At 37.9% G+C, this 24,920-nt stretch overlaps 1 protein-coding gene across 8 annotated transcripts in view; it reads left to right on the top strand.

The window, feature by feature from the left end:
• Positions 1–24,920, top strand: part of VTI1A (vesicle transport through interaction with t-SNAREs 1A) — a 257,073-nt gene that overhangs the window by 560 nt on the left and 231,593 nt on the right. For all 8 annotated transcript variants that reach the window (XM_086900492.1, XM_086900493.1, XM_086900495.1 and 5 more), the window contains exons 2-3: positions 6,520–6,578; positions 10,859–10,969. In XM_086900492.1, the coding sequence (XP_086756618.1) occupies positions 6,520–6,578; positions 10,859–10,969 (170 nt within the window). The remainder of the gene's footprint in view (positions 1–6,519; positions 6,579–10,858; positions 10,970–24,920) is intronic.

Genomic DNA, 24,920 nt, shown 5'->3' with positions numbered 1-24,920 from the left:
CTCCGGCTGCCGGCGATGGGAGCGCAGGGCGGGGGCGGGAGGGGCGGCTTTAGTGGTTTGGTTTTAGTGAGGTCTCGGCGTTCCCTCACCCGAATGTGACTCCTCGCTCCTTAAGCAGCACAGTCACCTCCCTGCCCCGGCTCTGTCCCAGCGGCGAGTTATCTCCTGAGATGTATTAAGAATACTCTGATAGAATATTTGTTTGCTGGTCACCTGTAGGGATCAGCCCTTCCCTTCTGCCCGGCTCTGGGGCCACGCGGAGTTACGCCAGCGCACCTGAAGGGCTGAGCAGAGCTGGTGGGGGATGTTCCCTGTACCAGCACTGCTCCTGAATCCTCTTTCTGGTGATCATGCCACAACATCACTAATGGAAATCAAGTCTTTCTCCTGTGGCAGAGACAGATTTTGTGCATGACTTAATCTGAATTAGTATTTTTGTTGTCTACTGTTCATACGTTTGATTTGGATAATTGACTGTGGTGACTCACATGCAGGAGCAGATTCAAAGAAATCAGTGTTCATTTACTTTAATGTGTTTGTCAGTAGCCTGCAGCGTTCGTGGTCTAATTCACAGTGTATCCCTGGAGTAGAGTCAATACTGTCTGTAAGAGCAGAAAGATGAAAATTATAATGTTAATCAGCCTAGCTGACTCTTCCAGCACATAGGGATCAGTGCCCCAATACAGTGTGGGATGGAGGGAAGATGACACTCTGGTTTTCTCATCTGTTCCTCTTGTAGCTCAGCTTAATGCCTCTTCTGTTTGCAGCTTATTTAATACTTCTGCCTCTGCTTCTTATGCATATTAGCCAAAAGTTAACCTTTAACCCTTAACCATAAGAGTGTATAAGAAGGAAATGAACACATACCAATGGTGTACTTTTCCATATGACTAAAGGGAAAGGTATCATACATCCAGGACAAAATAATAACATCCTACTTTTAGAGGGGGAAATGCATCATGAAGTGATGAAGTAGTGACTCTAAACAGGATTTGAGGTGGGTGGTCAACTAAAATGTGTGATCTCAGGGGATTTTGAAAAAAAAAATCCTTTTGATTCTGTAAGGTTATGTCCAATTCTAATCTTAGCAAATTAGAAAGTCTTCTGAAAAAATAAGAGTTGAGTTCCATGGTTAAAGGAAACTATGCCTTTTCCTTGGCTTAACAAAGATGTTTTGATCTTAACAGCAAGGACACAGGATAATTCAGTCAGAAGCTGCAGCTGAGGTGGAAAATTTGTCTGTTTTCTAATGGAAACTTACAAAATGAAGAAGGAGGAGAATCAGAGTTCCTGTGATTGAATTCTAGAACTGGTGTAATTTAATTTGCTCAGAAATTGTATTTAACCTGTAAATGGGCACTGGAACCATTTACTGAGAGGATGCAGGGAGTTCTTCACAAAGGCTTCTTAACCTCTGAGCAGTAAATTTAAGGATTTTTGGTAGGAACGGGGAGACATCATAAATACACTACTGGCTCATCCTCTAAAAATCAATAGTGCTGGACTGATTTATAGGAAAAGAGAGATTTAATTCCGTAATTGTAAAGAATAGAGATGTGAGTTCATAATTGTATGGATTTTGGAAGTCATCAGAATCTGTTGAATAGTAGGAAGAATATTCTGAATAATAGTAGTGCATTTCCATAATCCTTTCCTTGAATCAGTCTCCCTTACTCACTTAGGGAGATTTTGGAGCTTAAATAAAAGATGTTTTAAGAGTATTGGCCTAAACAGAGGTGTAGGCTAGAAGCAACAGGCTTTGAAATCATCATTCTTTCATGAGGCTATTAGGAGAATACTTTTTTAATAGAATTTGCCATCCTCTCAGAGGACACAGAATGCATACTCTCTGCAGGACCAGTAATGTGGTACTGGGCTAAATGAAATCAAAATAAGAAAAAAGCTTTGTGGGGTTTTTTTTCCCCCACATCATATTTGATGTTGGTCATACATGGTTTGAACTGACTTGCATTATAGCTGCTTCTTGCACTGTACATTTATGGCTTAGCTATTGCTTCTGTTTTCAGGGCTATTCTGTCTTTCATCAGGAAAAATATTTTCTATGTCTTCAAAACAAACTGCAGTCTTAGCTAACAGAGGCATTTGACCACCTGGAAAAAAAAATCTCTGATTATGCTGAACACTTTATCAGAAATATTTTAAATACACATTTTTCCCTTGTTTCTTAATAGGAATATTTGCAAGATCTTTGCTTCTTCATCACCAGAAGTTCCAGTTAGTTCTTGTGGCGATGGCTGGGACAGCCTCAAAAAGAGCATTATGAGGTGGGAGGGGAACGTGAGGTGACATTTTCAGCAGCAGTGATTTGAGAGAGATTGCTGATGGCCTTCTTCCTCCCCGCTGGAAGAAGCAGGATGAAAGGTGTAAGGACTTGTGCCACTCTGCATGATCTCCTGAACTCTAGTGACTGGTTATTTCCCTCTGCTGCCCAAGATGGACCCGCTGTAACAGAGAAATGCTGGTTAATCGGTTTGGCAACATTCCTGCATTCCGTGTTGTCAGGACATGATTCTGTCTTGTGTTCTAGGAGGATGATGCTCAGCAGACAATCCTGTTGTCACAAATGCATAAGTAGCTCAGCAAGAAATGTAACAAAGGCTCTCTGATACTACAGAAACAATAAGCAGCAGGGACAATAGAACGTCTCTGGAAGAAATGTCTTCTGTTGTTGAGGCAGACATCACCTGGAGGATTAAAGAAAGTTATAAATAGAGAAGTGCCTTTTAAATAGATTTTCTGTGATGCTGCTGCAGGTCTTTGAAGAATGAAGATCATTGACTGATGTGTTTTATTAATGCTCTTTGGTGTTTCAGAGAAACATCTGCCTTGTGATTTGACCAAAAATTCATATAAATTTTAATTTCTTGATATGGAAGAGAGTTTTATCAGCACAAATGGTGATACTTAGTCTGTTCCCAGCACAGTAGCCTCTGGGTTGTGATGGCTTTGGAATGGAGTGCTGCCATTCTTCTGATTCTTGGTATCTGCATTTTCTACTGGGCACTCAAAGTGCTGCATTTCAGTTGCTAACAGGTTTAGCTGAAGAAAGCCCCACCTTTAATTTTCTGTTGTACTCCTGTACTGAAGTTTACTGTTTCAGTTTCAGGTATGGCTCATTATGTTACGCTTCTTGAACCCAGTGTTATAATCCAAAGAGAGAAATGCATGTATTGTTCCATTTATGTCTGCTGTTGGATAGTAACTTCTGGCAGCAGTGAACACCACGTGAGTGAGCACAGCACCATCTGCAAGTGGTCTGTGAACTGGAGCCCTTTGTTACTCAGTCTCTTCCTCAGCATGTACTGATGAAAAGAAGCAATTCCACAAGCAGTGGGACTACTGAGTCTTGATCCAGGTTTTTTTAATCTCTTTGTTGACTTTGAGGTCAAACCAGTGCTGTGTTATCTTCACATCCCCACAGATTGTAAGGATAGACAGATTCTCACCTTTCTGTAACTGCTGTATTTTGGGAGACAAGTGACGAATGCCAGGGCAAAGCTGAAAAAACTGGGGAAAATGTAGTGAAAACTTGTTTCTTTTAAGAAAGTGATACAACTTTGTGTACAAACAGAGAACAGATTTCTTTTCAATCCTACACAGAGGAAAACCCCCTTTTGTTTCCAGTCCTTATCCATAGTTTGTCAATTTCATCACTTTAGTTATACAAACTATGTGTTTTTATACTATTTTGTTTGGGACGTTCTGTCTAGCAATGTAGGGAAAAATTACATTTAGATATATTTGATCGAGCATTGCTTTTTTATTTTCTCTGAAGGATATTTGCATTTTCAATCAAAACAAAAAGTTATGAAACACCTTTTTCTTAATTTCCTGTGGAAGTGTATTTAAGGAGGTGATTGAGTAGGCAGGTTGAAAACTGCTAAGTCACAGTCTAATTAGTCTAAGACTAATACAGTTGGTAATATGAGCATCTTTAATTGGACTGTAAGTTGTTTGTCCTGATCTACTTGATTAGTGGCAAACTTCTCTTATCCAGAGGAACTCCCTTGGATCTCACTTTCAGTCTCTGAGCAGTTCATCCTGTGAGTGTTGTCCCCCTTCCTATGGAGATTTTGGCTGTGAAGTAAGTTGTTTCTTTTGCTTAACCATTGAAGTAAAACTGAAAATAGATGTTTGGGAAACATGACTACTGGTGTTGTGTGCCCTAGAAGATCAGCAGTTGCAACAAGTGTAGCTGCTCTCCTGGAAGTCTGTGAAGATCCTGCTCCAGAGCTGCAGTGCTGGGATGTTGCCATGTGCCTGCTCACATGTCTGTATTTGAAGGAAAAACAGAGGCAGTTGTCCTGGGCACCATCTGGGTGATTATGTACCTGGGCCAGTGTTAAAATCTGGAGTTGGGTTAAAATTTAGTTAACTAAACCATTGGAGATCATTTGAATACCCTTCTAATTTTATGGGAAAAGTTTTAGCAAGGCCTTCTTCTGTACTAAGGATTTTTCCTTACAGAAAGTCTGTGGCTACATTTGTCTGTGGGTCAGTAAGATTTTACTGGCTAGTGGAGTGCTGAGTAGTTCTTGTAATCACAAGTAGAATTTTCTTAGCATGAAATACCTTCCAAAATCTCCCCACTTTATATCCCTGAATTTCAGGTTATTAAATGTGTATGAAAATTGTGATTCAGTACCACTCGGGGAAATACCAAAAATGCTATAGTACATTTATTTGCTGCTGCTATATTTTAAAATTTCATTTCAGCTTCAATAAAATGGTGTTGTGTATTTAATACCTTCCATTGTTTTTATTTTTGTCCATCGTCATCTTGCTAACTTCCAAATGAAGGAACGAACAGAGGAGTTTTGGGATATGAGAATGGAAGTATAGTTGGTGGGGGGAGGAGGCTGGGGGGAAGGGGCAGGTTTATTTTTTTTTTTATGTTAGGAAGATAAAGTGCTGAATTTTCTGGCCTGGGTACCATCATGAGAACCTGGTGGGGAATTAAAGGAAGACATTGCAGAAAACTAAAAGTGCTACACAAAATATTTCCTGCATCTTCTGCTGTGGTAGAATCTACCAGACGTGGCAGCATGAATTCCATATTTGCAGGAAAGATGGTCCTAAGCCTGATCCTCTCTGCAGGCAAAGCTCCAGTATATGTAACTGAGGAAGGACAGATTGTGATGTTCCTGTGTCCTTGAATGAGAGTGTAGAGTATTTTAGGTGAATGAGAAGATAGATGGATAGGCATTTCAGCCTATGAGAAACTGAATTATGTTCCTGTATTAAAGTGGTCTCCTCATGAAATTCAATTGCTTCTGGAATCCAGAGGGTAGAAGAAAGTCCCTTGTGTTTTTTAATGTGTCAGTTCCAGGATACAAAGAGATCATGTGGAAGAGAAGCAAGGGATTCAAAAGCTCTGAGGTGTAGAGATACATGATTAAGTCTTGTGCCAACACAGACTTACCCATCGTGACCTCTGGGGAGCTGTGGCTGGAGACACTTTGGCAACATTCACTTTTCATCTGCTTCATCAGGCAAACCACCAGTACAGACATCTCATGGTACTCCTGGTATCAAACAAACCATTTGTGTGGTCAGAGTTTTGTTGTTAACTTCATCGACACAATGGGTGGATTTAGAGTCTGAAGGCTGGAAGATGTGATGGTGGGATTGAAACCCTTAAATACCCACAGTAAAGAAGCAGTGTGGGAACATATTATCCAGTGTCTGAATATTTCAGTCCCCTTTCATGCTGTAGCAAGCCAAATTGTGAAGTGATTGGAATGTTTGTGATGATGTGACACTGAATCTCAGTTCTCAGGTCAGACTGGATTCTCTGCCTGCAAATGGATGGTTGGAGGCAGGTCAAGTCATCTCTGTAGCTGGGATTTAGCCTTGCTGGGGAACCTGGCAGATGGTGGTTGCTATGTATAGTTTAAAACTTACTTGAATTTTAAAAAATTGTCATTTTTTATTACTTATTTCCATTATTACTACTACTAGAAGAGAGTGGTTTTCTTGTGGTTCATGTAGCATTCCATTTAATACCTGTTGAAGTAAAAGAAACAATTCTAGACCCAGCATAGGAGTAGGGAAATAGAAACATCATTTTTCTTCAGAATCTGAATTAATTTTAATTGGGATGCTTGGTTTTGTGCATCTTATATTTTGTAAATGAATATGTTAAGCCTTTATTCTTAAATGATTTTTTTTTTCCATTTAGTGGATTTATGGGCCTTCTCATGCATTTGTATACACCAGCAAGTGCCTGCTGAGGCATAATTCCTACAGCTGAAGCAGCTGTTAAGTGCTTTCCTAAATATTAAATGCTGCATACCAGGGCAGAAGACTTCGAGGATTTTCCAGTCTTTTTTTGTCTTTTTTTTTTAATTACTAATGGGTGTATGACCGTATGTCAGGATGTCACACAGAATAAATCTAGAATCTGTTTTAGCTGATACATACAATCTTTTGAAATGGTATGTTTTTCTTTCATGGTAAGAACACAATTACATTGGTATTTTCACAATTCTGTTTCAGATGAGAAGAAGCAGATGGTTGCAAATGTTGAGAAACAGCTCGAAGAAGCGAGGGAGCTGGTATGTTCTGTCTTCTCATATGTTGACTGCAAATTCCTAACAAAAATAATAGGATCATTGATAGTAAGATTTAACACCCATGCTGTAAAAATACTTAACGATGATATATTAGAAAATGAAATAATAGTCTTGAAATAGTTCTTATTTGAAGATATGAAATACAAGAAGAGTGTATCTTTTTTTAATCCTGTTTTAAGTGATGCAAGGTTTGCACTATTGCTATAAGTCAATAAAAAGTTACAGATTTAGACGTGTGGATTAGGTCTTTTACTTTGGGAATGGAATTAAATATTACACACTATGACTTTGTTTTTGGCTTGTAAGACCCAAGCACCTACTTAATTTCATGTGTCAGAATGTCTTACAGAGCAGTAGATCTCTTTTTCCATTTTCCAAGTGAGACACAGGGGTGAGGACAAGGGTGCCATGGCAGTGTGGGTCTCTGATCCAAGAAGAGTGTAGGTGTTAACCAAGCAATAGTTTGTGGTTCATACTGACAGAAAAGCCCCAGTATGTGATGAGCAACATGTGTTAAGCAACTGTGACTCTTCTTTTATTTATTTTGTTCCCATTACAGCCTGTCCTGTCTTCCATATGGGAGGAGTGTAAGAGTAAACTTTTGTAGATGTGGAGTAACAGAGCAAGGGCACTGATGGCAGCTGAGATTGTCTTTTTATCATGTGGCCAATAGTTCCTTACCTGAAGTCGCTTTTGTTTATTGTTTGCAAATGGGTTTAGTTTATCTAATGTTAGAAATGTAATCTGAATGTTAGGATAGGGAAAGAAATCAGCTTTTATACCCTAGAATTTCTTATAATGGAAAGAACTTGAATCAATTATTTGGCTACTAACAAAACAATAAAATTAAGTTTTTGAAGTGGCATAAGAAGAAAAAAGTCCGGCGACTGTTCATAGGGATACATGGTGCTTTTGGTTTAAAAACAGAATTAGTCTTGTAGACCACAGATTTGGTGGTGAAGATGGTGAAGCTGGATCCCAATTGGAATGACCTCCTGCAGTTTTGCCTTGTGAGGATGACAAGGCACCTAACCTCTCTGATTTGGTATTCCCAGTGAGAAACATGGTAAAATTACTGTCTTATTTCATGAGGATGTTCTGAAGATACATGAAGGCCTTTTGGGCACTTTCATATTCATACAGCTGCAAAAAATAGAAATCTAGAAATGTTTTCCAGCTTGTTTTCACTACAAATTGACAAAATGTGTAGTGAAAGGCAAAGGAGCAGTACAGAGAAGCTCCAGTCTGGGTGGTCGTTCGAAGTTGGTTTTCTACTCCAAGTAGATTGGAAGGAGCAGAAATTGAGTTAATGGCTTCTTACTTCTCTTCTTATGTCAGAAAAAGATCATCTAAATTTGTATTTATTGCAAGATTAAAAAATAAATCCAGTATCTGTATTTTTATCCTAATGATGATCTTCATTTAATGTACTGTTTTTTCTTTCACACTTTTGTTTTATATCTTTAGATACAATTATTTGCTTTAAACAATTACCCAACGTGTTTGTGATTAATGTCAAGGCTTGGGTTTAGAAATCAATTTGAACAAACCCGCTAATAACAGAACTGATTGAGAAGATCCTCTTCTAAGGATCTACTGTAGAGGCTACAGTAGAAAATCAAAAGAAACCTAATTTGTTGCTGCTGATACTCTTCATGCATTGGTTTGCTTCATTGACTTGCACAGTCAAAGCTGGGATTAGCTGATTTTGTTTTATTTCCTACTTGGCTAGGAAATAACACTCTCATGTATTATAAATATTATTATAGAGATAATTTATTTGTATTCACTAACCAGTGATGGTTTTAAAACACTGCCTGCTCTGTTTGGATAAAATCACTGGTGTAATTGATTTTATGTCTGTGCAGAACTGACATGAAAACTTTCAGACTCCCAAGCTGCCTTTTCAAGCCAGAGCTGTGGAGTAAGAAATCTCTGGAGAGAAATCTCTGGAGAGAAATCCTGTTGTTCTGCATCCAGTGTGGAGTATCTGATTATTATTTTTACCATGTTTTTAAGAAAGCTGATTGCTGAGCTAACCTTGGGGAAATTCTTTGAGTATAAAATCTAGCATATGCTAGAATAATTGTGAATTTTTGAGTGAAATTCTACTTCTAAGAAGACAAAACTGTCTCTGTTACTTGCCTTTATGTTTGATGAAGGACGCGTCACAAACTTGTTGTGTTGCAAATGCTGCGTTATTCATGTCTTGTGTTTTTTAGTTTAGACCTCAATTTTAGTTCCATGGCTTCAGAATCAGAATAAAATAGTGAAGCTTACAAACATTTCTTAAAATGCTAACAGCTGATTCCAGAGTCCAGAACAGATTCATATGGAGAAGTTCCTGTGGGAGGGGCAGACTTACTTTGGAGTGGGCAGCATCAGCCACACTACTTTGTTGTATTTTTGAATGGAAATATGAAGGGCTGCTCTGCTTTGGCTTGTTTATGAAAGATATGATTTTTTGACCAATAATATGAATTCTGAAAATGGAAATGCATGAAATTAGGTTGCATTTAGGTTCAGACTTTCTTGGACCACTATCTTCTGCATGGCTTCTCATGGAAATTCCTCAGCCTAGCGAGAAAATGCACCTGTCTAATCTCATAATGAAAACATTGGTTAATATTGGTCAACCTAAATATGATTCCTCGTTGTTCTTTGGACATTACACTGTCTAATATTGACTCTTTAGAAGGAACATTTTAGATTTCATGGACTACAGTCATATTGTTGGTGCAAATTCTGGATTTACCAGTAGCTGCTTTTGTTTTTATATAATAGACAAGAATTGAGACTTCATTAAAATTTTCCAGCCTTGCACACACACACACACATATATATAAGAGAAATGTTTATAGAACATTTGAGATCAAATATATTAAGATGAAATAGATAAGAAATAAGCTATTAATTCCAGCTATTGGTTTAATTTATAATACTGCTTTGTAAAGTTAAGCCTGAGATAAAGAACTGAGTAGAATTAGAAATTGCTTTGTGTGTTTCAGCTCATTAGTGACTATTTAATTAAAGTCTGCTTTATAGTTTATTATTGAATATCATTTTGTATAATCAGAATAGATCAGGCAAAATGACTTTTGAGTATCTGGCAATTCCATTGATTAAATTCAGATGCTTTTCTTATGATATGAGGAAGAAATTTCAAAGTGTAAGCAAGTGATTACACAGGAATAAATTCTGGCAGTCCCTTGTGAAGACCTGCAGCCAGTAGCCTGGGATCCTAATTGAAAAATATTTCTGCTCCTATGCCATATTGCTCAACCAAGATCAGTAGGAGGTGAGTAAATATTGTTTCAGGTGCCTAGAGCAACCAAAGAGAGGTAATCTTTTCTCTTTTTTAAGTAAATTGGAAAGATTTTAAAAGGCAGGTGTGGAATTCTTCTGCTGCTCAAAATAGAATTCCTGACCAGACAGCACCATATAAAGCAGGCTCCAAGATCGAGTGGGCAGGTAATTAGCAGCCCTCATTTATAACTTTTGATTTGGTGTAGTGCCATATTCTTGCATTTCAGGCCCCTTAGAATTCTTCATGGCAAGAATAAATACAAAAAGGTTCTGAAAGGTATAATATGTCTCTAATTTTTTAATCCATTTGACTGTATGCAGGTTCTTGAGTAGCATTGTCATTAAACCCTGGAATTCAGCTATTTAATATACTCATATATATAGATTTGGGATATAGATTCAGGTGGCCAGTTCAGGTTATGTAATTCTGCTGAGTTAGCAATGTTTAAAGAAAAAAATAGTTAGTTTATTAAACATAAGAATTACTTTATTAAACATACAGACTGGTGGTAAATAAAACTTTAAACATACATACATACACACACACACACACATATATATATAAGTAAAATACTTTTTTTAGCCAAAGGTTTCCAAAACTGCACAGCTAGGTGGAGATAGATTTTCTTTTGAACCATGCTCATTTGCAGGAATTATCCTCAGGTTTTTTTTTGTAATAAGATGTATTCATCACAGTTGGAATTGAAATCCAGAAATGTTTAGCTTGAGTCATTCCAAATGAGTGTTAGTAGTATTAATGTTGTCACTTGTTTCTTGACTTAAGACTGTGCAAAGATTTTGATTAATCATTTGTACGTTGCAGAATAAGCAACGTTTGTCCTTATAAAGAAGGAATATTTCTTGAACTTAGGTAGATTTCTTGAATGTGGGTAGATTTGCTCTTGCTTTATTTAACCTTTTGATTTATATACCTCCTCTTTGTTTTTACTTTTCAGCTTGAGCAGATGGAACTTGAAGTTCGAGAGATCCCACCTCAAAGTCGAGGAATGTACAGCAGTCGAATGAGAAGCTACAAACAAGAAATGGGAAAACTTGAAGCTGATTTTGTGAGTTTTTAACGTATTACATAAAGAAGGCATCTCTAAGAATTTTTAAAATAAAACAATGCAGTTTTTCAGGCAAATGAGAGGGTATTTTTGATCTTTGTGAGAGATGAGTTCTGCATATATCTTGCTATGTATGTGGACAGATGAAAACCAGACTGGGGAAGAGAAGCTTTTCTTTTAGCAGCAGTCCCATAGCAATATTCCAGTTGTTAGCCTCCTGTCCCTTTACCCTGGAACTCTGTTGTTTCTCTGTCATTAAACATTGAGTCAGTGATGTATGCAAAATAGTCATTTTTTAATCCTGTTTCTCAAAGAATGACAGCTTGTAGTAATGTGAGCAGTAACATGAAAAGCAGTATCTCCAATCCGTGGAATTTTTGAATGTAGTTTATCTCATGTGCACTTCATTTGTTAGGCACTGTGTTTTCTTTTCCATTGCACTTCTTCTTGGCCTTTGTACAAATTGGTTATAAATACTACACTTTTTTGAGTAATGGATGCAGACTAACAAGATTCCCTTGTCTAGGGGCTTCTGCTACAGTTATCAGTCCTTTTTTTTTGTGACTGGGATTTGCACTGAATAGATTTACATAGAGACAAAACTGTTTCCTGTAAAATCCTGAAAAAGTTCAAAGGGATTGCAAAATGTAGGAAAATGCTATGTTAATTGGCAGCAGCTCAGTTCCTCCAGGGTAGGCAGAAAGAAATAACTAGTGGCAGTATTTTCCATTCACTGGAGAGCTGTGAATTTCCTCAGGTTGCTGGCAGCAGTTTAATCCTTCAGGGGAGGGGAGTCAATGTTTATACCTGCAGCCAAGAAATCCAGCTGACTGTCACTCCTCTGTGTTTCTGCCAAGTTGAGCAGTTGCACAGAAATGTATGAGAAGATGGTTGCCGTTTGTAAAGTTTGAGGAATGTTAGAATAAAAAGACTTGCATTAAAATTTTGAGGCAGTCTTGTCTGTTCCCCTGTAGGAATTGCGTGTGGCCAAACAGTGACTTCCCAGAGAGAGCAATTTCTGGACCAATCATGAATGCTGTTTATGTTCTCAGATGTGTGAAAATTTACTGTCAGCATATATTTGTTCCTGGCCTATTTTTGTATGTAGGTAGATGGTGGAATTCATACTTTCATATTCCCAAGAAAGTGAAAATGAGAGAGTTCAGAACTGAACACTATGTGGAAGGAGAGAAATGAGTGCAAGGAAATGCATCCTAGCACTGGGACTTACATGATCACGAGAACATAAGTTTGTGCTCAGAGTGAAGAAGCAAAAACAACATGAGAAAGAGGAAAACAGAAACACCTCCAAATCCAAGGATCTTCAGCAGAAGAACAAGGAAAGAAAATTACGTGAAGGGTGGAGCAAAGTGCTAGAAAAAGATCTCACTTACATAGCAAATAATGGTGTTACACTTAGATGCCTTATGTAGTTACAGTTTCTAAGTACTAATATTTTTCTAATGTAGTATATAAGGATTTAAGACTCTTTTTGGATTATTATCCAGGCAAATAGCAACTTGTTGGAACCTACAGAACAAAATTAATTGCAAAAATTACATACTTCAGTGCACAGTCTTTTTCATTAAGTTCTGTATTTCACATATAAAGTGAATACAGAACCAGTACTAGTAGTTTTATTTTATATTCATTGATAACATGAGAATTGATCTTGTGGTTATTTGAATGCCTTATAGCACCTGAAAATTTGTGCTCATCCAAACAGCCATGGAAAACAGCTGCATAGCAACATGTTTAAAGCTAGGAGAAGGAAACATGAGGCTTGTGGACTGTTCATTTGTCCATTCTTTACTGGCAACATTAAAGTTTATTTTTGATATTTAATATGTAACTGGTGAGTTTATTTTATCTTGAGCAGTGTGTATAATAATGGCAAAATGCCATCACTGTAATATTATTTATTAGGTGCTGTGGCATCTTTGTGAATATGTAGGGTTTTTTTCTGACACTTTACTATGTTGAAGTGCATTCTGAAAAATACAGATTTATGCTCTGTTGAGCTGTACTTAGAAAAGTTACTCCAAACATGGTTTTCCATCTCTGACTTTGTAATCAAATAGGAAAAAGTTGCAAATAGGAGATTTATTTCCTCTCATTGCTAATCCTCGTTGGTTTGAGACTTAGATTTAGGTGTCAGTGCTCTGCAGTCCAGGGGTGTGTGTGGAGGCAAAGGCATCTACCCCGTGCACTGTATTGCACATGCTTAGCTGGTAACACACTAATTGCAGTAAATCATATCCAGGGAGAAAAAAACCACCTTGCACTGCCTTAGCCCTCTCTCTTGAAGAGGAGCAGTGATAAAGGACAAAAGGATAGCACAATTTTGTCTTTTAAAGTACTCAGGAAGCATAGCCCTGTGAATACTGATGGGGAAAATGAACAGAACTGCGCCTCAGCTTTAGGCAGGAGTGGTTTCTGATGCTCACCTCAGTGTTCTGTGGTCTTCCCTGGGGAGAAATATCAGAGCAGGGCATGAAGTGATGCTTCTCTGCAGAGAAGCTGCACACATCTCAAAAATCCAACTTTCAGGCGTGTGATAAGTGTACTGAAACAGAATGAAACTGATAAGTCTTTTTTCACTTGCAGAGGTAAATCATGGGTTTATTACCTCATTTTCAATAGCACATCCCAGCCCCTTGCTTTCTGTAGGGGAGTTGGTCCCCGTTAGGTCGGGGAAGGTGTGGTGGGACCTGCAGCGCCCGTGATCGCGCTGGCGGCTCTATCTTGTGGCTCCAAGTGGAGTTGCACATCGCAGTCTTGTGCTTTCCAGGCTGCTCCATGGCTTGGGACCACCTGCAAAAGAGTTCCTGAAGCTTAAAACAATCTTCCTATCAGAAGTCTTTTTCCTGTATCTACCACTGCGCCATTATGCGTTTTAAGCTTGTAAATATTATTTTTCTGGCTATTTCAGATGTAGAATGTCCCATGGTGCCTGCTTGAAATTCTGACAGCAAAAGAAAATATTTTAGTATATGGACTACAGATGTTTATTCATTCAAATTCAAAGCATTTTATGTTAATTGTTACCTAAAAGTAAAGTTACCTTTAAATAGTGGGGAATATACAGTGGTAATAGGCTTTCAGATTTTATAAACATTACTTTGAGCTAAATCTGCCCCAGTCCATGTTAAAATGTGACTCTTAAACCTAGCAAATATGTGTTTATTTTCTAGCATTTGTACCCATCCCCAGGGTTCCATGTATTGGCTCAATGTCAGGGCACCATAAAATAGAAAAAAATAAAGGCAGGCATTTATTTAACTGAAAAGCTTACTGCTGACATATAAGGCATTCAAATAGATGAGGAAATATAAAAATCTTGTAAGATCACATTATACAGTAATATTCACTTTAAAAAAATGAGTATTGCGCAGTCAGTGTTGAAAATGAGATGAGGATTTTGAGAAGGAAGAAATAGCCATCAAATACAGGAGACAACATAGGAACTGTTCCTATTCTGTCAGCGGCACAGAGGTAAATCTTGCAGGTAGCATTTATTATCAGTTCAGGAGACAGTGCTCATTCCTTTTAAATCCTCAGAATTGGTACTGATTTTGGTAGTGTTGACTTTAGAAATATTTAGAAATACATAAAGAATAACCTTTAAAAGAAAAATAAAAAGGAGGGTGGGGCAAATTTGCAGCTACATGGATACATTGTACAAAACTTAAGTAACATTTAAACTTTTTTGACATTTTACAATAGTGTCAGTCAATAGTGAGATATGTATTTACAATTTATACCTCCTGCAGGTTCTGTTTAAGATCATTGTTAAAATTTCAGCTGCTATTAAGCATAAAAACATCTTAGAAGATAGCCAGTGGAATTTCACTGGATAAAGTTAGCTCTCTTGTATGACTTTCAAATACTACCTGAGTCCAGAAGCTCACCTGAACAGCTCAAACAGCTGTGTCTGTTATGTTCTGACTGTTTTTTGCAAATATCACTATCCCCATTTCAGGTTCAGTCACCTACCCAGACAAATAATCATATGGCTGTAAACATAATGAAACCATTTGTCAAATGACAAGTTGCTGGCTGTATCTTTATCGCCAGTCTTCCCTAGGTCTCCAGTCTGAACTAAAACTTAAAGACTCAACTGTTGCTACTGGGTTATTTTGATTTATAAAGCAAGTAGTCTAATAGTGTTTTATACTTTCAAAATTGTGAGTCGTGCGTGGGACTGCTGTGTGTAAATCTTAACTGTTGTATCCCAACAGTGTTCTTAAAAACAGGGAATCGGTCGTGCCAAAACGTCATGTGTGCGCAAGAACCTTGCCTGGGCAGGTACAGGCACCTTTAGTGAAACCTGATCTGTTGACACATTTTAAACTTCTGCAATCAGATGAGTTTTCACTATGTGAATAGTACTGCTCTTTTGAATGGGCTGTGGAGTATTTGTTTTAATGCACACAAGATTGAACTAAGTCTCAGAAGAAGGAATTTGAATTATCTGGCCATGTACTTTGACAATCTAATTTTGAAAAAGCATATTGTGAAAGAAAGTTTATTCACTGCCAATTTTAGAGATACTGTCACCTTCTTGAGATTAATACTTACTCCTCTACATTCTACTCAAACTGCTCCTTACAGAGGCACTGTTTGTTTTCCTCTGTTGCTTTTCTAATAACTTCTGATATATTTGTCTGCCTGACTGTGGCTGAGCGTTAGGCCAGCTTCTTTTCTATAGAGGCTAACTGCACATTGTCTTCAGCTTGTTTTTGCTTGTGTCCTCAACCTGATGGGTTTGTGGTGGACAAAGGTGGAGGCATTTGACCTTCTGCAATTACTTGATTTATAATACTGGTATTTTAAATGGGGGAAAAGTGATACAGGAATACAGGAAAAAATGTTCTTTTTTTTGTTGTTGTTGTTGTTGGTAACATTCAAGACCTAAGATGAAATACTTAGAAGTGGTATAAGTTAGAACCCCTGTAGAAAATTTGCTGTAAGTTATTTTTGTCTTATATTTCTTTTTATTGTTTCGTGTGGAAATATGAAGATGGAAGGAAATTTATTTCTTAACGGAATTTGCTAACGATGAGATACTTTTCTGTGGAAAGTGTGAAAGGTGGGAGTCAACCCACTTAATTTGTAATTAACCTAAAGGCCTAAAATGATCATCTTAGCTGAGATTCCCGAGATGCCAGACCAGTGAAACACACCTTGCCTCCTGGGCTTTGTAATTCTCTAGATATTGCTTACAAAGAATCATCTCGTGTTTGACCAATAAGTGTGTTACACATCTTGTAACTCAATGTGTGAAGAGATAATATGCTGGGTGAGGGCAACCAAGCAGCAGATTTTTTAATGTCAGTAAAGCTATTGCCTTAACTAGATTCTTTTCTCAACCAACTTCCCCTTGACCCTCACAGGAAATTCTGTGTCTGTCTGATCTGTTAACACGTAGGGCTAAAACTGGTGACTTTTGTGGTGTCTCTTTGTTGGTCCTTCAGCAAGTTGTGGTGGAGGTGATGCACATGATGTTAAGAAAAACCCATTTGTGTAGCTTAGACTTGGCTGACTGATCAAAATAAAGGTGTTTCCAGGAAGTGATTTGGTGAGTCTGGTAACTCTTGTGAGTGGCTGGGGGCTGTGAGTGGAAGGTGTAGGACTCACACAGGGCGCTGTAAGCATTCGTGCCTCTTTCTCCCTTCACACACAAAATGTTTCTGTACTAAATTAAGCTGAAAAGTGGTCTGTGGCAGAATGAAATCTCTCAGTAAAATGTGTTTTAAAACATGTAGCAGAAATTCAGCATGATATCAGCTCTGCCTTTTTCACTGAGCAGTCTTTCTCACCTGATAGTTTGTAGACCTGTTCTGATATCAGCCCTCATCAGCCTTTCCAAAATAGAGAACTGCAATTTCTCTGTTTACCGTGGAGTTTGTTCTTATTTTAAAACTTCTACTTCTCAAAATCGTAGAATTAAGTATGTTTGCTGTTTTTTTCTAAGAGACAGTGGAAGAAGCCATGTTCATGTAAAATTACTTCTAACCAGCTGATGAGTAAAGTGACTTCATGTAGAAAAGGTGAATGCTGGTTTGTGGGGGGGCACAAGGGGAAAGGTTTTATTGTTCCTCACTCCCTCAGTGATTTCTTATTCTACTCAAGTGATACTCCCATACCTGGTGTGCAAAAAGAAGCATCTGTCGTTCTCCTGCTTTTGATAGCAGCAGTAATAAAGGTCCTGTAGTTGAATATGGGTGTAGGAGGCAATGATGAATGAGGAAAAGAGTGTTTTCACTCTCTCTTCATTGTATTGCTTACCTGCACTCATTTAAGTAGAAGTTTGATTTTGTTTCTATCACGACCTAGAGACATAAAGATGATTAAAACAAAGAAAAAATCGGAACTGCGCTCTCGAGTTCCTTAACGTGTTACTACGTTTTTTCTTTCCTTTTCTATTTTTTTTTTTTCCCCCAGCTAGAGCGAGGCTAGTTTTCATTTCAGTGCTGAATAGCACATTTGAGGTGCTACTGGTAAATGATAAGAAGTGGAGACAAGGTGTGTTTTGCCACGGGCAGGATGAATTCGGGCCGGTCCCCATGTCCCGGTGTGCTGTCCATGGAGTGACGCTGGGTGGCGCTGTTTGTTTGCAAAGCAAGTGCCGCTTCTCTTCCCCCCCCTTTTCTTTTCCCCCCAGTTTCTTTTCTTTTTCTTTTTTTTTCTTTTTTTTCTCTCTCTTTTTTTTTTTTTTTTTTTGCTTTGGTAGTAACTGAAATTACTGTTTCATGAATAAAATATTTCTGGTGGGATTTGCATTTCTATATTGGCTGAAGATACTGTGTTGAATGTTTTATTAACCAGCCCAGTGCAACTGTCAGCCTATTAAAGAGATCCAATGGACCCTGTTTAGCTAAATAAACTAAATAAATCCAATTCGTCAAATTGTGTTCCTGGCTGTTTATTTTACATTCTTTTGATGTACAGTTTATTTTAAGTTAAAGCCACATAGATTTAAAAATTAATGTGAAAATAGACTGTAGTGTTTGAAACATGAGAAGACTAATTGCCATGGTCAAAAATAGCTTCTCTTTATAGTGAAGTTGCCATCTGGTAAATGGTGAACTTTTTATTTGTGACTGATGAACTGTCCCATGTCAAAAATTAGTTGGCAAATGAGTGGTTAATAGCTTTTTTTGCCAGCTTGATTTTGTTGGTTCCATGAAAAGAAACTTGAAATATAAGCACTGCTGTTAAAAATAACTATTTCTACCCAGCTTCAAGAGGTTTGTTCTTTATCTTGATATTTTCTCAATCAGAATTCAAGGGGAAAATTTTATATGGTCATTACATATTAAATGCTTGTTGAAATTCTCATTGCATCGTAAGCGAATATTGGAGTGTAAAAAAACCTCTTTGCATAACTGAACACATTGCATGTCTGGTTGTCAAACAGTTGTCAAACATTACAAATACTAGCATTCATTATATTCTGCTAGTACTAACAGTATTTTACTTACCTTGTTTCTGCTGAAAACCTTTGCCACAGAATAGCAGGAGACTGTAGATTTATGGTAATTTTACTGAGATAGTACAGTTTTTTTTCTGTACCAGCTGCAAATTCTTGTAAATGCAAATACATTCTAGATTTGTTAATAAGAGAGATGAAGAAACAGTGATGGATGTATTTGCTCTTTCCTTCTGATGCTTTCCATAGCACTGATTTAGTGATGTTACATGTTAACTTCTGTGTATTTTACAAGAAATCAGAGTTGCCAGGTATCATGTTTTGCATAGTTTTGTTTTTATGATCTCGGGTTTCCAAAAGTGGAATGCTGAAATTTAGTGCAATAGAAATACCGTTTGATTAAATTGCATTTCTGGTGCTTTTCTCAGGAAGTCTCCTATAATTGATTGGGCAGCCTTTGTGAAAAGCTAATGTGTTAGATGAATTCAAGTGTCAGGGATTTTTAAGAAAAATAATTTTCTCAAGTAAGTCCAACTTTTTTCATACCAATTTTTCTTACTAACCAAAATAGTAAACTTTTATTTCCACCTCTACCCCAAGTTCTAACCCAAGAGCAAAGTAGTTATTTAGGCAGATGTTACAGTGTTGGATAGAGTGCTGTTCCCTTCTGTAGGCAGATTTTAATTTGTACTGAAAAATATTACCTTTATTTAATATTTTCTAGCTGCAAATGTTTTAAAATTGTATTTAAAAACTAAACCACACATCTTTTGTCTCAGAAAAAAAAAAAACAAACTTCCCATTTTGTGCTCTAAGCTGGTTATTTTTAGCATACCAGTAATAAACTGGGAGGGAACTTTATCATTTTGTAAAACTGGCTATCAGAGGTAAAAAATGATGGACTTTTATGGCAGTGGAGATGTCACCTTGTTTCTTGATTAAGACTTAGTGAGGAAGGAATATAAAGTCAAAAAATGGAACTGGAAGTCTATTAGGGTGATTCTGTCTCCTCCTAGTAATATTCTTTACTATGTGAAACATGGAAAAAATGTGAATATCTCTGTTCTTTTGTTTGGTAGGTTTTTATTTTTACTCTGCAATGATTTAGTAGTCTGTCTCAAATACAGCTAGCTTCCCTTAAAGCTGCTGTACAAAGACCAACAAAAAGTGGTTCTTGGCCAAAAAGTCTATTTAAACTTGCTGTTCTTCCTCAGCTAAGGAGGAAATCCCTGCAAAGGCTAGAGGATCTAAAGTTGTACATTTGACAATTTAATGCTTGTATACATTTATAATAAGTGGATCAAATACAGCACCTCCCTTACTTTTCATTTGCTTTTTATTAACTGCCTTTAGGGTGCCAGTGCAAGGAAAATAGTCCTTTTCCAATATTTAATGAATACTACAGAGGTTTCACTCCTAAAAGAGGTGATCAATGAAAATTAGTGTAGAAATATAAAGATTACAGATAGCAAAAAGGAATACAGCAGGTGGCTTCAGGGATCAGCAGTAGAACAGAATATTTTTTCTCTCTATAGTAACATTTAACCATTTCAGATGGGTGTAATGAGAAAAGGGTTTTGCTAACTAAATATTTGGTGTCTGGCATATAAAGAGAAAGAAAATGGGGAGTGTGTGTGTGGGCTCTGCCTGTTTCCCATTGAGTGGCATTTGTGCTTACTTTCAGAACCCCCACAACTTTCCAACATGTCTTTAGTTTGGTTTTTTTTATTTTCCAAGAAGTTAAGACTAGAATGAATAAGGGTAGTGTTTGCCAACTTACCCTCCTGGTCAGTGTGGAGAACACTGAATTGCAGTTGCAGGCTTTGTACCTGTTCACTAAAGATTCAAATGTGAATTCTGGCAAGTCAAAGAAAAGGCTTGTATTGTGTCTGGTGGGTCTTGGCTTGGGCCTTAGTTACAAAATGCTACTTCATTATGAATTTAACACCTCCTTTTTGCTGATTCCTGAGTAGAAGATTTGAGTCATTATTAAATTGAGCTGTAACTTTTGCTAGGCTCTGTCACCAACCAGAAAAAAAAAAGGTATTTAATATTTGATTTAAAAGAGAATAACTACATTAATATCAAAGAAAGTTCTCTTATTTCAGAATCTGAAAAGTTACTTCCCATTATGGTGGTTGGTATTTTGGGATGTGTAACTGCAGATACTTTGTCACAGGGATCCCTGTTTGTGGAGTGCCTAGCACAAAGGGATTTCTCACTCATGACTACAGCTCTTTGGCACTGTAATGAGTATTAACTGAATGGAGCTATGCAAAGGATTGGGTTGTTACATTAATGTGTTTCTTGTAATTATTTTTGTTTGTTTAAGAAATATAGGTTAGTGTCAATATTGTGGATTGTTCCATTAGCAGCTGTCTTTGAAACTACAGGTTTTCATGTTACGTGTTTCTTTTAAAACTTCTGGCATCCTTAAAAAAGGAGCAGCATTTATCTACAATGAATGTGGTTGGGAGTAAAACTAATTATGCTAAGAGAGGGTCTTAAGCAGAGTGCTAGATTTTTTTTAATCAAAAGAAAATGTTTGATTTATACTGACTGTTTTCTGCAGTTTCATAATTCAATGTCATTAATACCCTCAAATGAACATGTGATTCCCTCTTCTTTCTGCCCAGTCTTCAGGAGAAATCACACTCTCTGGTTCAGTTGTGTAAGCTTCCCACAAAGTTAGTTCAGTCAACTAAATCAAGGTAAAAAGTTACTGAAAGGTCAGGATTAAGTTAGGGGTTGCTAACCTGAATTGCTTTCCCAGCCTTTTTAAGCCCTTAGTGCTCCTTTTGTCTTTTTCTTACCTTCTGTCATGTTGTCCTTCTGTTAGATCTTTATTTCAGTTGAAGGCACCTGGGCTGCATCTTTCTCCTGACCCATACTTGGAGTCACTTTCAAACGTGTTATTAAATCCCTTTTTTCCATTCATGAGCTACATGTCTGGCATTCAGCAATGCAGATCGGTGGCTCAGCACTTGTGCCCTGTAGAGAGCTTGGTTTAAAATGCATGTATTTTAGAATGAACATAAGGAAAATTTGCTCCTTTCTCTCCTCATTTTCCCTTTTCCTTTTTTTGTTTCTCTTTCTGGGGCAAATGTTAAAAGTTTTTACTTTTAATTTGTACCTAAATGGTACCCCGTTACTAAGGTCAGAGCTGCTGAGTTCCGTTCTCTCATAAACTAGAACCAGTTTCCAAGCCATTTGTATGTTTTAAAAAATGTCTTAGCTAAGGATTTTTCTCCCTTCTGGGGCTTCTTGTACAGTGGTGGTGTTTGCTTGGACAGAATCCCCCAGTTTTCCTCACTTTCTGCATGTGAATCTGAATAAAATTCCTTTTTCAGGAAAATGAACTGGAAACTCCATCTCAGATGTGCACTGAACACACATGAGGGTCTGAACAAAATACTGGTGTTTCAGGCAGCTTTGAACCATGTTGAAGGGAAGATGTTTGATCTAAGAACTGGGCCAAATCTATTCTGCAATAAAATCTGAAATCATGTACACTACAGAAAAAATAGTGGAAGAACTCCAACATACTCCTGATGTAGATAAATGTATTCTTTTGGAGCAAGACTTCCTTTTGAGGTCCTTCCTTCCTTTGTGAAAAATTTGGGCCCTGTGGAAGTTTCTGTACCTTTTCTTGTACCCTGTGTCAGACAAAGGAAACCAGGACAGGTGCTTCTGTAGCCTGAAATATCATAGAGTCACAGAATGGTTTGGATTGGAAGGGACCTTCAAGATCATCTAGTTCCAACACCCTTTCCCCATGGGCAGGGACCTCTTCCAGTAGATCAGCTTGCTCAAAGCCCCTCCAGTCTGGCCTTGAACACTCCCAGGGATGGGCCTGGATAATCCTGTGGCTAATAAGCATAACTAAATATGTTTATTAATAAATTTGGACTATTTTTCATTTTTGGAAATTGTCTTTTCAGTCAGTTATGGTGGCTCATGTGTCAGTTCTTTCACCTACTTTTCATTTGAACAGAAAAAGCCTGGTTTTCCATTTTATCCAATCTACTTTCAAAGTCTTCAGCACTAAATTTCTGATAACAACAAAGGGTTAGTGGCTTATATTTCTGATATTCCATAGCTGGGTCCCCAGCTGTACTCCCTGCATTTGTGATTTTGATGCAGGAGTGACATGAATCATTAAAATCCCACAAAAAATTAGCAGTAGGAAATCCAGATCAGGTTTTTGAGGGCACATTTAGCATGTCTGGTGAATCCTAAGAAAACACTATCATTGTCCCTGCCAGGTCCATTTTTCAGAGTAGTTAAGAGGCTGGGCTGGGCCATGCCATGGTTTGTGATGTCCATAGTATCAAATGTAGTATGAGCTTCATTGTCTAACAGTAAATTCTTCACTGTATCTAATTCTGAGGTGTAGAGTTGGACTTGCTGAAGAAAAGCCTCTTCTGTCAAGGAGAGCTGTCCATTCTCTGCCCCCCCTGCCTTTAAGCACCTCTGTGCCTCTGGCTGTTACTTGGCCTGAGTGTGGCTTGGGCAGGAGTGTTTGAACTAATCTATACAATGGAGTTTATCCTTGCATTCAGATAAAGGCTTTTTTTCCCCTATAGAGCAAGCTGCTGCATTCTGGCTGGAGTGACTCACTGATGAGGTGTTTGGCTGTATAGTCGGAGCGGGGCATGAAATTCTTGAAATGAGGTTATGCTGCCCTCTTGTTACATTTTTGGGGGAAAGTATCTTGTAAGAAGTGAGAATAGGTTGTTCTCCTGACATTACAAACAAAGAAGGTGGACCTTTGGAAGTAGCAATCTTCTTGACGGAATTGAATCAAGCACCTCCTGTGGAAAGTGGAAACAACGACACTGATTTGCTCAACTTTGGAGTTGTATTCAAAGTTTCTTTTGCCTTATATTTTACCTTTTATGAGGCTTAGTATATTTTAGAAAAATTAATTTTTGGCATATTTTAAAATATAAGTGAACAAATCTGTGTGTTTGTGTTCATTTGTTTGGTTTTTTTGTTTTTTTTTTTTAATATTAACGAAGTCTTTTCCTCTGAACCAAAAAGTCAAAGTGAAATTCAGATTCTCTAGGATATATAGTCTGTCTGTAAACTTCATTGTTGGACACATCACTTCAAAAATAGCCATATGAAGAAAAATGTGTGATGCACTTATTGACAGAGAAAAGCCAATAAATCCAATTTGATTCAGGAAACTGAAAAATATTTTAATAACTTTCTGACATTTTCCTGTAGTCCTTATTTACCTTATCAATAGTTTTGGTGACATATGATTGTCAACTTTTTATATTAAACCAAACTAATAAATTAAACATGTTGTGTTTATACCTGATGAAAGCTGACGTTTTGGAAAGGTGTTAAAATATACTGACAGGTCTTGTTCATAAACTCCTTTGGTATAAATATGTAGATGACATCTTTAGATATTGTTTGTACATAGGCTGATAGGCAGGAAATGTTGACAACGTAACAAATGCAAATGTCAACCCCACAATTTAACCTTTCTGTGTAGGAAAAGATGTTAGTTTTAAGTTACATGTATCTTTTAACTTTATTTTCAAAGTTTTTTTTGAGCCTGTTATCATTGCTGTTTCATGTGCCACTGAAAGTAACACTGCAATAAGAAAGATTTGCACTTAAGAGCTTTTCTCTGTGGTGTTCGTACTTAAATGACTGCAGCTGAGAGGGTGTTTTTTCTTCTAATTCTTTTTATTTTTCATGTTTGCCTAGTACCTTCTGAATCTCTTTGCAATATTATCTGTTCATTCCTTACTTGCCAGTGATTCAGGGCTTGTGTGACTCAAGGACAGTAAACCGGTAAAACTGTTCTAAAATATTAGAGTAGTTTCTTGGAACAACAGACAGATGTCCTTGGCCTTAACCTGGTTCAGGGTTGCTTCATATGCTGGATATTTCTGATTTGAAATTTGTCTTCTCCATGGCGATGTAAATGCATTTTGTGTTCTCTGCTTGGCGTGTTTTCCGCACTCTCCGCCGGCTGTGGTTAATATAAAACGCTGCTGAGGGTGTGCTCGGTTCTGAGTGGCCGGGGCCCTCGGGGCACCAGCAGCCCTCGGTGGCCCTGAGCAGCCTCCCCATGGCCACCCATGGCCCAGGGCTCCATTCAGGGCTGTTTCCCCTGCTTGGGGCATGCCGTGGGGTGCTGCTCTCCAGCTCCCCATGGCCCTGCCCATCTGTGGTCTCTGCTGAGCTGTACCCCAATAGAAGTCTGGCCTGGACTGGCACTGGGAGCTGTGCAGCTCTGCCAGGTGTCCGTGGCACGTGTGAGTTCACAGGCCTCTGTCCTTCTGACTTCTAGAACTACTTGATCGGAACAGCTCCAGTGGTGCTTTTCTGTCCCTTACCTGGGTGCCTCTGCCCAAGGTCTGTAGTCTGGCTGAGCAATGTGGGGTGCAGGACTTTTGGTGGGATTTCATATTGTTGACCATGAGCATGCATTGAAATACCAAGTACCTTGCACTGCGTTCAGAATGGGAGCACCTGTCTAAAACCTGATGT

This window comes from Cyanistes caeruleus, chromosome 8 (genome assembly GCF_971803275.1).
Source record: "Cyanistes caeruleus chromosome 8, bCyaCae1.hap1.1, whole genome shotgun sequence".
NCBI lineage: Eukaryota > Metazoa > Chordata > Aves > Passeriformes > Paridae > Cyanistes > Cyanistes caeruleus.
This window is presented reverse-complemented; position numbering and strand designations above follow the sequence as displayed.